A 13,470-nucleotide genomic window follows, 5' to 3' on the forward strand; every position below is an offset into this window, starting at 1 on the left:
CATTTGGCAAGTATTTTTACAACAGGTTGCCATTTTGTTGTTGTGGTCTTCAGTCCTGAGACTGGTTTGATGCAGCTCTCCATGCTACTCTATCCTGTGCAAGCTTCTTCATCTCCCAGTACCTACTGCAACCTACATCCTTCTGAATCTGCTTAGTGTATTCATCTCTTGGTCTCCCTCTACGATTTTTACCCTCCACGCTGCCTTCCAATGCTAAATTGATTATCCCTCGATGCCTCAAAACATGTCCTACCAACCGATCCCTTCTTCTAGTCAAGTTGTGCCACAAACTTCTCTTCTCCCCAATCCTATTCAATACCTCCTCATTAGTTACGTGATCTACCCACCTTATCTTCAGCATTCTTCTGTAGCACCACATTTCGAAAGCTTCTATTCTCTTCTTGTCCAAACTAGTAATCGTCCATGTTTCACTTCCGTACATGGCTATACTCCATACAAATATTTTCAGAAATGACTTCCTGACACTTAAATCTATACTCGACGTTAACAAATTTCTCTTCTTCAGAAACGATTTCCTTGCCATTGCCAGTCTACATTTTATATCCTCCCTACTTCGACCATTATCAGTTATTTTACTCCCTAAATAGCAAAACTCCTTCACTACTTTAAGTGTCTCATTCCCTAATCTAATTCCCTCAGCATCACCCGATTTAATTTGACTACATTCCATTATTCTCGTTTTGCTTTTGTTGATGTTCATCTTATATCCTCCTTTCAAGACACTGTCCATTCCGTTCAACAGCTCTTCCAAGTCCTTTGCTGTCTCTGACAGAATTACAATGTCATCGGCGAACCTCAAAGTTTTTACTTCTTCTCCATGAATTTTAATACCTACTCAGAATTTTTCTTTCATTTCCTTCACTGCTTGCTCAATATACAGATTGAATAACATCGGGGAGAGGCTACAACCCTGTCTCACTCCTTTCCCAACCACTGCTTCCCTTTCATGCCCCTCGACTCTTATAACTGCCATCTGGTTTCTGTACAAATTGTAAATAGCCTTTCGCTCCCTGTATTTTACCCCTGCCGCCTTCAGAATTTGAAAAAGAGTATTCCAGTTAACATTGTCAAAAGCTTTCTCGAAGTCTACAAATGCTAAAAACGTAGATTTGCCTTTTCTTAATCTTTCTTCTAAGATAAGTCGTAAGGTTAGTATTGCCTCACGTGTTCCACCATTTCTACGGAATCCAAACTGATCTTCCCCGAGGTCCGCTTCTACCAGTTTTTCCATTCGTCTGTAAATAATTCGCGTTAGTATTTTGCAGCTGTGACTTATTAAACTGATAGTTCGGTAATTTTCACATCTGTCAACACCTGCTTTCTTTGGGATTGGAATTATTATATTCTTCTTGAAGTCTGAGGGTATTTCGCCTGTCTCATACATCTTGCTCACCAGATGGTAGAGTTTTGTCATGACTGGCTCTCCCAAGGCCGCCAGTAGTTCTAATGGAATGTTGTCTACTCCCGGGGCCTTGTTTCGACTCAGGTCTTCCAGTGCTCTGTGAAACTCTTCACGCAGTATCTTATCTCTCATTTCGTCTTCATCTACATCCTCTTCCATTTCCATAATATTGTCCTCAAGCACATCGCCCTTGTATAAACCCTCTATAAACTCCTTCCACCTTTCTGCCTTCCCTTCTTTGCTTAGAACAGGGTTGCCATATGAGTTCTTGGTATTCATACAAGTGGTTCTCTTCTCTCCAAAGGTCTCTTTAATTTTCCTGTAGGCAGTATCTATCTTACCCCTAGTGAGACAAGCCTCTACATCCTTACATTTGTTCTCTAGCCATCCCTGCTAAGCCATTTTGCACTTCCTGTCGATCTCATTTTTGAGACGTTTGTATTCCTTTTTGCCTGCTTCATTTACTGCATTTTTATATTTTCTCCTTTCATCAATTAAATTCAATATTTCTTCTGTTACCCAAGGATTTCTATTAGCCCTCGCCTTTTTACCTACTTGATCGTCTGCTGCCTTCACTACTTCATCCCTCAGAGCTACCCATTCTACTTCTGCTGTATTTCTTTCCCCCAGTCCTGTCAATTGTTCCCTTATGCTCTCCCTGAAACTCTGTACAACCTCTGGTTCTTTCAGTTTATCCAGGTCCCATCTCCTTAAATTCCCACCTTTTTGCAGTTTCTTCAGTTTCAATCTGCAGTTCATAACCAATAGATTGTAGTCAGAATCCACATCTGCCCCTGGAAAAGTCTTACAATTTAAAAGCTGGTTCCTAAATCTCTGTCTTACCATTATATAATCTATCTGATACCTTTTAGTATCTCCTGGATTCTTCCAGGTATACAACCTTCTTTTATGATTCTTGAACCAAATGTTAGCTGTGATTAAGCCATGCTCTGTGCAAAATTCTACAAGGCGGCTTCCTCTTTCATTTCTTCCCCCCAATCCATATTCACCTACTATGTTTCCTTCTCTCCCTTTTCCTACTGACGAATTCCAGTCACCCATGACTATTAAATTTTCGTCTCCCTTCACTACCTGAATAATTTCTTTTATCTCGTCATACATTTCATCTATTTCTTCATCATCTGCAGAGCCGGTTGGGATATAAACTTGTACTACTGTAGTAGGCATGGGGTTTGTGTCTATCTTGGCCACAATAATGCGTTCACTATGCTGTTTGTAGTAGCTAACCCGCACTCCTATTTTTTATTCATTATTAAACCTACTCCTGCATTACCCCTATTTGATTTTGTATTTATAACCCTGTAATCACCTGACCAAAAGTCTTGTTCCTCCTGCCACCGAACTTCACTAATTCCCACTATATCTAACTTTAACCTATCCATTTCCCTTTTTAAATTTTCTAACCTACCAGCCCGATTAAGGGATCTGACATTCCACGCTCCGATCCGTAGAACGCCAGTTTTCTTTCTCCTGATAACGACGTCCTCTTGAGTAGTCCCCGCCAGGAGATCCGAATTGGGGACTATTTTACCTCCGGAATATTTTACCCAAGAGGACGCCATTATCATTTAGTCATACAGTAAAGCTGCATTTCCTCGGGAAAAATTGCCATTAGGGGGCTCATTTCGGCGCTCTGTGATATTTCAGAGATTCCATGAGCAACTCATCGAAGACATGCCCAACAGTGTTAATTATTTAGACGGCATGCTAATTACAGGGGCCATATGGAAACAGCACCTGCACCATCTACAGATGATGTTTGAGCGGCTCCAAGCCAAAGGTCTGCATTGTCGACTCGACAGATCTAGTTTCTTTGATCGAAGTGTAAAGTACCTGGGGCAATATTAAACAAAGAAGACCTCACACCTAAACAGAATCATGCGGACGCAATCACTAACTTACCACCTCCGAAGAACCTCAGTGAACTACAGTCGTTCCTGGGAAAAATAAATTACTATGTGAAATTTATTCCAAATGCGGTCCAGATGCCGGTCGCGGTGGCCGAGCGGTTCTAGGCGCTTCAGTCCGGAACCATGCGGCTGCTACGGTCACAGGTTCGAATCCTGCCTCGGGCATGGATGTGTGTGATGTCCTTCGGTTAGTTAGGTTTAAGTAGTTCTAAGTTTAGGGGACTGATGACCTCAGCTGTTAAGCCCCATAGTGCTTAGAGCTTTTAGAGCGGTCCATATTCCCCATCCCCTTAATCTGTTACGTGAATAAAGTGTTAAAGCTGTGTGTTCAGAGGCTTGCCAGAAAGCATTCTTGCAACTTAAAAAGTGCACATGTCAGCCTCTTGTTTAGTAATATTCTGTCTCGGCAAATATTTAACACTTGCTGCTGATGAGTCAGCATTGGCGGCATGCTGTCCCACAAACACACTCACAGCATGGAACAGCCCGTTGCATTTGCACCTAAAACATTAAATGCTGCACAGAGGAATTATATGAAACTTCAAGAAGAGGCGTTGGCTATCATAAACGGCGTCAGGAATTTTCATGTGTATCACTGTTATTCCAAGTCTCACTCGATTACCAATCACAATCCCCTCATTTCGCTGTTCGGTCCCCATTCGAAACTTCCCCAAAAGACGACGCAGTGGTTGCAAAGGTAGGCGTTGTTCCTGCGGCCAAGGCCATTCGCCTAGAACCACCCTGCTGTCGACGGAGACCAAGTTACCCGACGATCGTGCATCTGGTGACGCCTGACTGAGTCTAACCGTAGCGCCTCTGATTCGCTATCAGTCACGTCTGTTGCCAGAGATATTACACTGCCCAGCCACACCTGTCACCTAATGTCAAAGGCCTGAATAGCGAACCGCTGCAAGACGTGCAGAAAGAGATTCAGCGAGGTTCTGTAAGATATCGACAGGAATATGAATCCGTTCCGATTGCAGTGCCGTTTCTCTGCCGTTTCTCTGTTGACGATTCATGACGCGAACAGCCTGATCGAGATGGTCCCACAGATTTTGGATTGGGTTCAAATCAAGAGAGTTTGGTGGCCAGAAGAGTACGGTAAACTCATTCTTGTACTCTTCAAACCACACACGTACACTGCGAGCACTGTGGCACGTTGCGTTGTCCTCTTGGTAGATGCAATCTTACCTAGGCAGGACATGGTCCCAGAGGATATATGCATACTTGAGTTGATCCATTGTTCCTTCCAAAATGACGAGACCACCCAGGGAATACCACGAAAACATTCCCTAGACTCACAAGCTGCGACATTGTCGCGAATAAAAAAGCGACCTGCATATAGAATAAATTTCCTTTAATTTACGTCTATGGTCACAAACTTTTTGTTCACGGATTACTGGTTTCGGTCTATAATAACCATCTTCATATCTGTGTTTTATAAAAACAATGTCCTAATGTGATGCAGCCATAGAGGCATCGTCGAATGGTAAATGCAGATTCAGCACATCTGCATTTAACATTCGACTAGCCCACTATGGCTGCAGTACATTAGGACATTGTTTTTATAAAACACTGATCTGAAGATAGTTATTATCGACCGAAACTGGTAATCTGTGAACAAAAAAAGTTTGTGACCATGTTGTTGTGGTCTTCAGTACTGAGACTGGTTTGATGCAGCTCTCCATGCTACTCTACCCTGTGCAAGCTTCTTCATCTCCCAGTACCTACTGCAACCTACATCCTTCTGAATCTGCTTAGTGTATTCATCTCTTGCTCTACCTCTACGAGTTTTACCCTCCACGCTGTCCTCCAATACTAAATTGGTGATCCCTCGATGTCTCAGAACATGTCCTACCAACCGATCCCTTCTTCTAGTCAAGTTGTGCCACAAGCTCCTCTTTTCCCCAATTCTATTCAATACCTCCTCATTAATTATGTGATTTACCCATCTAATCTTCAGCATTCTTCTGTAGCACCACATTTCGAAAGCTTCTATTCTTTTCTTGTCTAAACTATTTATCGTCCACGTTTCACTTCCATACATGGCTACACTCCATACAAATACATTCAGAAACGACTTCCTGACATTTAAATCTATACTCGATGTTAACAAATTTTTCTTCTTCAGAAACGCTTTCCTTGCCGTTGCCATTCTACATTTGATTTCCTGTCTACTTCGACCATCATCAGTTATTTTGCTCCCCAAATAGCAAAACTCCTTTACTACTTTAAGTGTCTCATTTCCTAATCTAATTCCCTCAGCATCACCCGATTTAATTTGACTACATTCCATTATTCTCGTTTTGCTTTTGTTGATGTTCATCTTATATCCTCCTTTCAAGACACTGTCCATTCCGTTCAACAGCTCTTCCAAGTCCTTTGCTGTCTCTGACAGAATTACAATGTCATCGGCGAACCTCAAAGTTTTTACTTCTTCTCCATGAATTTTAATACCTACTCAGAATTTTTCTTTCATTTCCTTTACTGCTTGCTCAATATACAGATTGAATAACATCGGGGAGAGGCTACAACCCTGTCTCACTCCTTTCCCAACCACTGCTTCCCTTTCATGCCCCTCGACTCTTATAACTGCCATCTGGTTTCTGTACAAATTGTAAATAGCCTTTCGCTCCCTGTATTTTACCCCTGCCGCCTTCAGAATTTGAAAAAGAGTATTCCAGTTAACATTGTCAAAAGCTTTCTCGAAGTCTACAAATGCTAAAAACGTAGATTTGCCTTTTCTTAATCTTTCTTCTAAGATAAGTCGTAAGGTTAGTATTGCCTCACGTGTTCCACCATTTCTACGGAATCCAAACTGATCTTCCCCGAGGTCCGCTTCTACCAGTTTTTCCATTCGTCTGTAAATAATTCGCGTTAGTATTTTGCAGCTGTGACTTATTAAACTGATAGTTCGGTAATTTTCACATCTGTCAACACCTGCTTTCTTTGGGATTGGAATTATTATATTCTTCTTGAAGTCTGAGGGTATTTCGCCTGTCTCATACATCTTGCTCACCAGATGGTAGAGTTTTGTCAGGCCTAGCTCTCCCAAGGCTGTCAGTAGTTCTAATGGGATGTTGTCTACTCCCGGGGCCTTGTTTCGACTCAGGTCTTTCAGTGCTCTGTGAAACTCTTCACGCAGTATTTAGGTTAAGTAGTGTGTAAGCTTAGGGACTGCTGACCTTAGCAGTTAAGTCCCATAAGATTTCACACACATTTGAACATTTTGCTTTAGAGGCTCATGCACAGCAATGTTTACTGAACGATCGTTGAGGAGACACTGTTGATAGCCCATCATCTGCGTATTCAGCTGTTCGACAGTTACACGTCTATTCCTCCGTACACACCTCTGTAACCGTCGTTCACCTCTATTATCTATGGCCCGTTGTGCACCACAGCTGTTCAAATGGTTCAAATGGCTCTGAGCACTATGCGTCTTAACTTCTGAGGTCATCACTCGCCTAGAACTTAGAACTAATTAAACCTAACTAACCTAAGGACATCACACACATCCATGCCCGAGGCAGGATTCGAACCTGCGACCGTAGCGGTCGCTCGGTTCCAGACTGTAGCGCCTGGAACCGCACGGCCCCTCCGGCCGGCACCACAGCTGTCTCCACGCCGGTTCTGCTTAGCGCTATTTTGCCATGCAAGGTATACTTCAACCACGGTGGCACGCAAACGGTTTACCAACTTAGTCGTTTCGGATATGCTTCCACCCTTGACCAAAAAGCCAGTGATCGTGCCATTTTCGACACCAGATAAATCGCTCGATTTCTACGTTACGATGACTGTGCTGTTGTCCACGTACCCCCGACACGCTTCATATACCCTCCACTGCTAGTGCTGCCATCTGCCGTGTGTGAGTGGCTCTTGCACGTTGACGTCGAAGATAGGCGGTTCTCACATTAATGTGACTGGACTGTGTGAATGCGACACTCGTCTTTATCTTTTAATCGCAATGTTATTATTATCGCGAATATTAATAGAAATAACTGAGAATATCCTCAGTGACACAAGCTTTTATCCGCAAAGTAGTTATTGCTGCAGATATCAGCAGATATAACCGCGGATACCCATAAACATGCTGACCACTAGCCACGGCTAGGCACGACATTTTTCCTTCCGAAATACTGGCGCCTTTAAACTGAAAACATACCTATACGTCAGTTCTGTTTAATCACGAGAATAGTAAGAAACTTCCTGGTAGATTAAAACTGTGTGCCGGACCGAGACTCGAGGTCGGGACCTTTGCCTTTCGCGGGCAAGTGCTCTGCCATCTGAGCTACCCAAGCACAACTCACGCCTCCTCCTCACAGCTTTACTTCCGCCAGTACCTCGTCTCCTACTTTCCAAACTTGACAGAAGCTCTTCTGCGAACCTTGCAGAACTAGCACTCCTGGAAGAAACGATATTGCTGAGACATGGCTTAGCCACAGCCTGTGGGATGTTTCGTGAATGAGAATAGTAAGGCAGACAAGAGTGACTGTAAAGAGCTGAACCATTTTTTTGTGATGTGTTTGCAGGACGTCGACGACCTGCGCGGGTGGCGACAATTATGCTGAATGCCTCCATTGCCATCATTTTGGTCATCTTTGAAGGAGTGGCGTATTTCGCAGACTTACCAATAGGTAAGTTTGTAAGATAAACAGAGAGGTAAATTAATTTTTTCTTCTCCTTGTGGCTTCACAACCCATAGAGGGTATTCGCCCCCTTAACAATTTCCCTCCATTCTGTTCTCTCTGATTCCTAGGGCTTTGATATTTTCCTACTCGTAGCCTTGTTCCTTAGCTTAGTTCGCCTTCGTGAGGGCAATCCGGCTTTATCTGTTAAGTTATTAGCAAAAATAATTTTGTACAAGGCAGCGATTTTGGCTCTGCGCTCGGCCACCTATTCTTTGGAGGACAATTTCTCCCATCTCATCTGCCCTAACGCTGTTTCCCACTGAGGCTGAGTACCCAATCTTCCACAGAGTTGCTCAGGTTTCCGGGGTTAGCTAAACTGCTTTCATTTCTTTAGTTCACTCTTCACTAATGACACAACGTTCCTCTTTCGGCATAAACATGTGTAATACCTCAACTGTAACATGCGTTTGTCATGGTGAATGCTAACATACGAGGTGTTCATTTGCGTTAAAGACATTGAAATATGTCGTAAACTACAAATTCGATGCAAAAAGGTTACAATTCGAATTTGTTTGTCTCGAATGGGGACGTGATACCTCACCTCCATGTTGCGAGGGTAGTATGGTGTTCTTCCTACTCGTCTCTTAGATTAGACTAGATTAGATTCAGTTTTAGTTCCACAGACCCAAGAAAGGAGATGATTCTCGTGGGCGTGGAACATTTCAGAAAGTATAACATAAAAACATAAAACATTTGAGTATAATACTTAATACATTTGTCAGGAGATTGTCGAAATACATAGGTGAATACAATGCGGTAAACTGGAACAGGGTGCCTAAAGGATGCTGCCTTCTCCGATAACTATACAACAATTCAAGCAAATGACGTTAATGGTTTTTATTACAATAAAATATATTGACAATACTTAATTCTGGTTTACAATGTCGTGTCGCAAGCTATTGGCAACATGCAAATAATCAATGTCTTTCGCTATACAGGGTTAAAAGTATTTAAACCGACAAACTCTGGGAGGTTGTAGGGGACATCAAAACAAATATTTTTCCCTAATGTCATTTTTTCCTATGAGGAGTATTTAAAGCGGTAGAGGAAGATTTCTCTGGCGACAAATTAATTAAACCAACAAACACTTTTCCATTTTTTTATGACCAAAAGAGATCACATTAACACAACCCAATTTCAATTACAGTAGATTTTCAAAAATGCTTCAATTGACACGTAAACAAAGGTTACACCGTCGGATCATGTTCTGTCTGACACGGGTAAAATCCCCAAGAGTATCCTGAATCGTTCCTGCTGCTGCTACTATCCGGGCAACCAGATCCTCTTCTGATGCAACAGGAGTTGCGTAAACAAGGTTGCGCATCTCTCTCCATACATAAAAGTCCAGAGGGGACACATCTGGGGATCGAGCGGGCCATGGTACAGGACCACCTCTGCCAATCCACGTTTCTGGGAACCGTCGGTTCACGACGTCTGAAATGTCCCGGCGCCCCGTCATGTTGGAACCACATGAGCTGTCTTGTAGGGAGCGGGACGTCTTTCAGCAATTCTGGCAATGCTCTGGCGAGAAAATTGCAATATTGCCTGCCATTTAATGGCCTAGGTAGCAGATACGGCCCAGTTAAACAGTCCCCAACAACACCGACACACACATTAACGAAGAGCCGCACTTGATGAGCGCTAGTAACTGTGGCATGTGGGTTATCCTCACTCCAAACATGCGAAGTGTGCATGTTGAAGACTCCATTACGCCCGAACGTTGCTTCATCGGTAAACAACACAGAGGATGGAAATGTAGGATGCAGTTGACGCTGTTCCAGGTACCACTGCGAAAACTGTGCTCTGGGTGGATAATCAACTGGTTCCAGGTTGTCGACAAGCTGTAAGTGAAATGGACGTAACAATTGCTCTCGAAGGACTGTTCTTACATTCATCTGATTCGTCCCCATGTTACGTGCAATTGCCCGAGTGCTGATTGAAGGATCCCGCTCCACATGCTGCAAGACAGCTTCCTCAAATTGCAGCGTTCTTACCGTGTGACGGCGTCCCTGTCCAGGTAATCTGTTAAAGGACCTGGTCTCACGCAGACGTTGGTACACAGCAGCAAAGGTCGTATGATGTGGGATACGGCGATTAGGATATTGTTGATGATAAACCCGCTGTGCAGCTCGTCCGTTGTGGTGTGCTACGTAGTACGCACCAACCATGTCAGTGTACTCACTCCAGGTGTATCGCTCCATTAGTAAACAGAGACAATGCACTACTACACTGGTGGACAGCAGTTGCCTACAACTGAAGAGCGTAATACGCCCTCTAACAACTGAGGATCGTAATACGGCCTCTAACAACTGAAGAGCGTAATACGGCCTCCACTGGTTTAAATAATCCTCATAGGAAAAAATGACATTAGGGGAAAATATTTGTTTTGATGTCCCCTACAACCTCCCAGAGTTTGTATAAACGTGAATTCTAGGTCGTAACTCTGTGAAGTCGCATCATATTTGAGTGGCTACAATTCGTGGTTCAAAGTCAGGTTCATCTATAATTGCCAGTTTATAGTATAGTGACACTACGATTCATTGCTTTTGTTTTTAGCAGATACCAATTGAAATAACAAAAAAGGTGTTAGCAACACAAAAAATGGCAAGTAAATATGTGACTACACAATTCCCACTCTGTTGATGCTCAAAATACTTTTTTTTTTTTAATCTGGAAAGTTAGATTAAGGAAATCACCGGCTACTGTCTGTACTTAACAATCAGTCTCATAACAGCTCTTGGGAGACGATTCGTAATTTATGTGGTTAGTTCAAAGGAAGTTAGCAGCAGAGTAAGAAGGAAAATTCGATGCCGGCACAGTAAGTGTGCGTTTTCGGTTATAGGGTTAGCTGCCATCTGTAATTAAAATTAAAAAAAACTGAGTGAATGGATGAATGATGAACTTGAACGGATGTCATTGGACGTCCGCCCTGATTAATAAGGAATGAAATGAGATATGAGATTAAAGAAAGGAAGGTTGCGTTGCGGACTGCAGAGTAAGAGATCGCATGTTCGAACCCATGTCAATTCTTGAAATTTTTTTCCATTTGTTACTATTTTCTCTACATTATTGATCGTAAAGATAATATTGACAACATGACCATTCCATGTGCAATAAACCTACGCAATGTGAATTACATTATTTCCTTCCGTTTACTTTAGAAGTATCTGAGCATTCAGATGTGTTCACTGACGGTGACGAGACACAACGATCTCCCCGCACGTTGCTTGAAAGGGTGAACCCAGTCTTGAACTTACATAACAAGTTATGTAAGTTGAGGTTTCTTTTGGAGGAAAGTACTATAGAGCAGTTGGAAATAAGGCTCAGACACTATCTGATGAAACCAACCACTGATTGCAATGTGGATGTTACTGTTAACCTTCAGATTTTACGCCACAGGAACCTTTCAAATAGTGGTTGGTGATCTGTTGAAAGCAGACACAGCAACAGCTTGCAGAGCTGTCCATAAGGTATCGGCCTTACGAGAGAATTAAAGTCAACAGCAATTTGTCTCCATGCCTTTACCTTGTTAGCCACTGTGACTTTATCTGGTTTTCTTGCACTCGTTAGATAAAACGTGATATATTAAATTTAATTGACAAGAGGGAAAAATATAAAAATGCAGCAAATAAAGTAGGCCATGGGAAATAGAAATGTCTAAAGACGACGTTGACAGAAAGTCCAAAATGGCAACGCGATTTTGCATTTAGAAAACATGGGAGAGTGAAAATGAGAAAGAAGAAAGACAACTTTGCGCAAACGAGAAGCAACTGTCAAGAACTCATTTCGCAGGCCAGAACTAAGTAAAAAAGAAAAGGCGAGAATGTGGAAGGAATATGTAGAGAGGAGAGGGGGGGGGAGGGAGGGGTTATACAAACTAACATAAGCACAATGTTAGTTTCCTGTGAAATGTCTCTGAAGCTCTGGAGATGTCATCGTTAAAACACAAGGACACAAGATTATCTACAACTTGCACAGAAACCAAACTGCATTTCTAAGACTTCAATAACTTGAAAGGGAAACAGTAATTGAGTAGGCAGAAGTAGAGAGGATATAAAATGAAGACTGTCAATAGCAAAGAAAAGCGTTCTGAAAAAGAAAATTTGTTCACATCGAATATAAATTCTAATGGTTGGGTACTATTTTACAAAGGTATTTGTGTGGAGTGTAGCCTTGTATGCAAGTGAAACGTGGACAATGAACACTGTAAGCAGTGAATTTACTCTTACATGCACTCCTCCACAAAACATTTAAACCGAAACTGAAATCAGATGAACACCAAATCTTTCAATCACTATCTGACAACTACTGCATTCACTTTCGACTTTCTATAACCATCACTGGCTAGCCAGACCCACATACAGATATAAGGAGAACAGAAATAAACAAACATTAGTTTTCAGCATATAATTCTTTAGGTTGGCAAAATGTACATAAACAAACCAAACAGGAAGGGACATGACGTGAACACACTGTAGTTACGACTTTAAATCAGAGTTTTCGGTAAAATGTCAACAGTTAGCGACAGAAGAAAAAAGAGGAACATGAAAATATGCTTATGTTCCATAAGCTAAGTTTTAGTTCAGCCTCCAGCATGTGACCATGTGAGGGGAAACGCAGATGTCCGCCAAAATCCCGATTAACTGTAAGTAATCAGTTATTCATGTAAAAAAAAGATGTGAACTGTTTTATAATCTGCAAGTATCACATATCAAAACAAAACTGAATCATTCTAGACTCCACCGAAGATGCCTTAAAGTAAAAGGCGAAACGCATCTGGAACAAGTAAAGTACACTGGATCACGAAAAAAACGTTTGTTACTTACCAAAGAAATAATCAATAGCTGTAGATACTTAGCAAATTACATCTTATGACATACCAGCAAATTAGTTTCGGTTTAACTTCTCATTCCACATGCTATTAAATGCCGTTTAAAAAAATTCGTCTATCCATTCTGAAAAACTGTAGTTACTTTCATATCTCGGAAGATAAATAGATTTTGAATATTTATCATGCGACGAAATACATGACTTTTTACAAGTTATCGTTTGCAAAAAAACACGTTTCGATTTCTTGAACCGTTTATGAAATTTGCGGTTGATACAACCGCATGGTTTACGACGAGCAGGACGAAGTATCGGTCGCATCGCGAGCGACCCGCGCGCGGTCACCGCACAGCCCGTCCGCCGACACATCTCGAGAACGGTGATAGCTATCGTTCTGCTCTCAGCTTTAAAAACAACTTCGATATGCTGACTAAATTTCATACGCAATAATGTATTACCTAAAATGAACTGTACGCAAAGTCTACGCAATGCGTTTTTACCTCTGCACACTCATTAAAATTTCATGTAATGGTTTATGTAAATGCGATACAGCAAGTAACCAAGATGAATTACGAAAAGAAATTCGGTTCTTTATCGAGAG

General features: G+C 42.0%; 1 protein-coding gene across 1 annotated transcript in view; it reads left to right on the forward strand.

The window, feature by feature from the left end:
- LOC126482279 (peptidoglycan-recognition protein SC1a/b-like) overlaps positions 1 to 13,470 on the forward strand; it is a 42,127-nt gene that overhangs the window by 10,401 nt on the left and 18,256 nt on the right. Inside the window, exon 2 of the mRNA XM_050106265.1 lies at positions 7,884 to 7,988. Coding sequence (XP_049962222.1) covers positions 7,884 to 7,988 — 105 coding nt within the window. The remainder of the gene's footprint in view (positions 1 to 7,883; positions 7,989 to 13,470) is intronic.

Source organism: Schistocerca serialis, chromosome 5 (assembly GCF_023864345.2).
Source record: "Schistocerca serialis cubense isolate TAMUIC-IGC-003099 chromosome 5, iqSchSeri2.2, whole genome shotgun sequence".
In the NCBI taxonomy this organism is placed as follows: Eukaryota; Metazoa; Arthropoda; class Insecta; order Orthoptera; family Acrididae; genus Schistocerca; species Schistocerca serialis.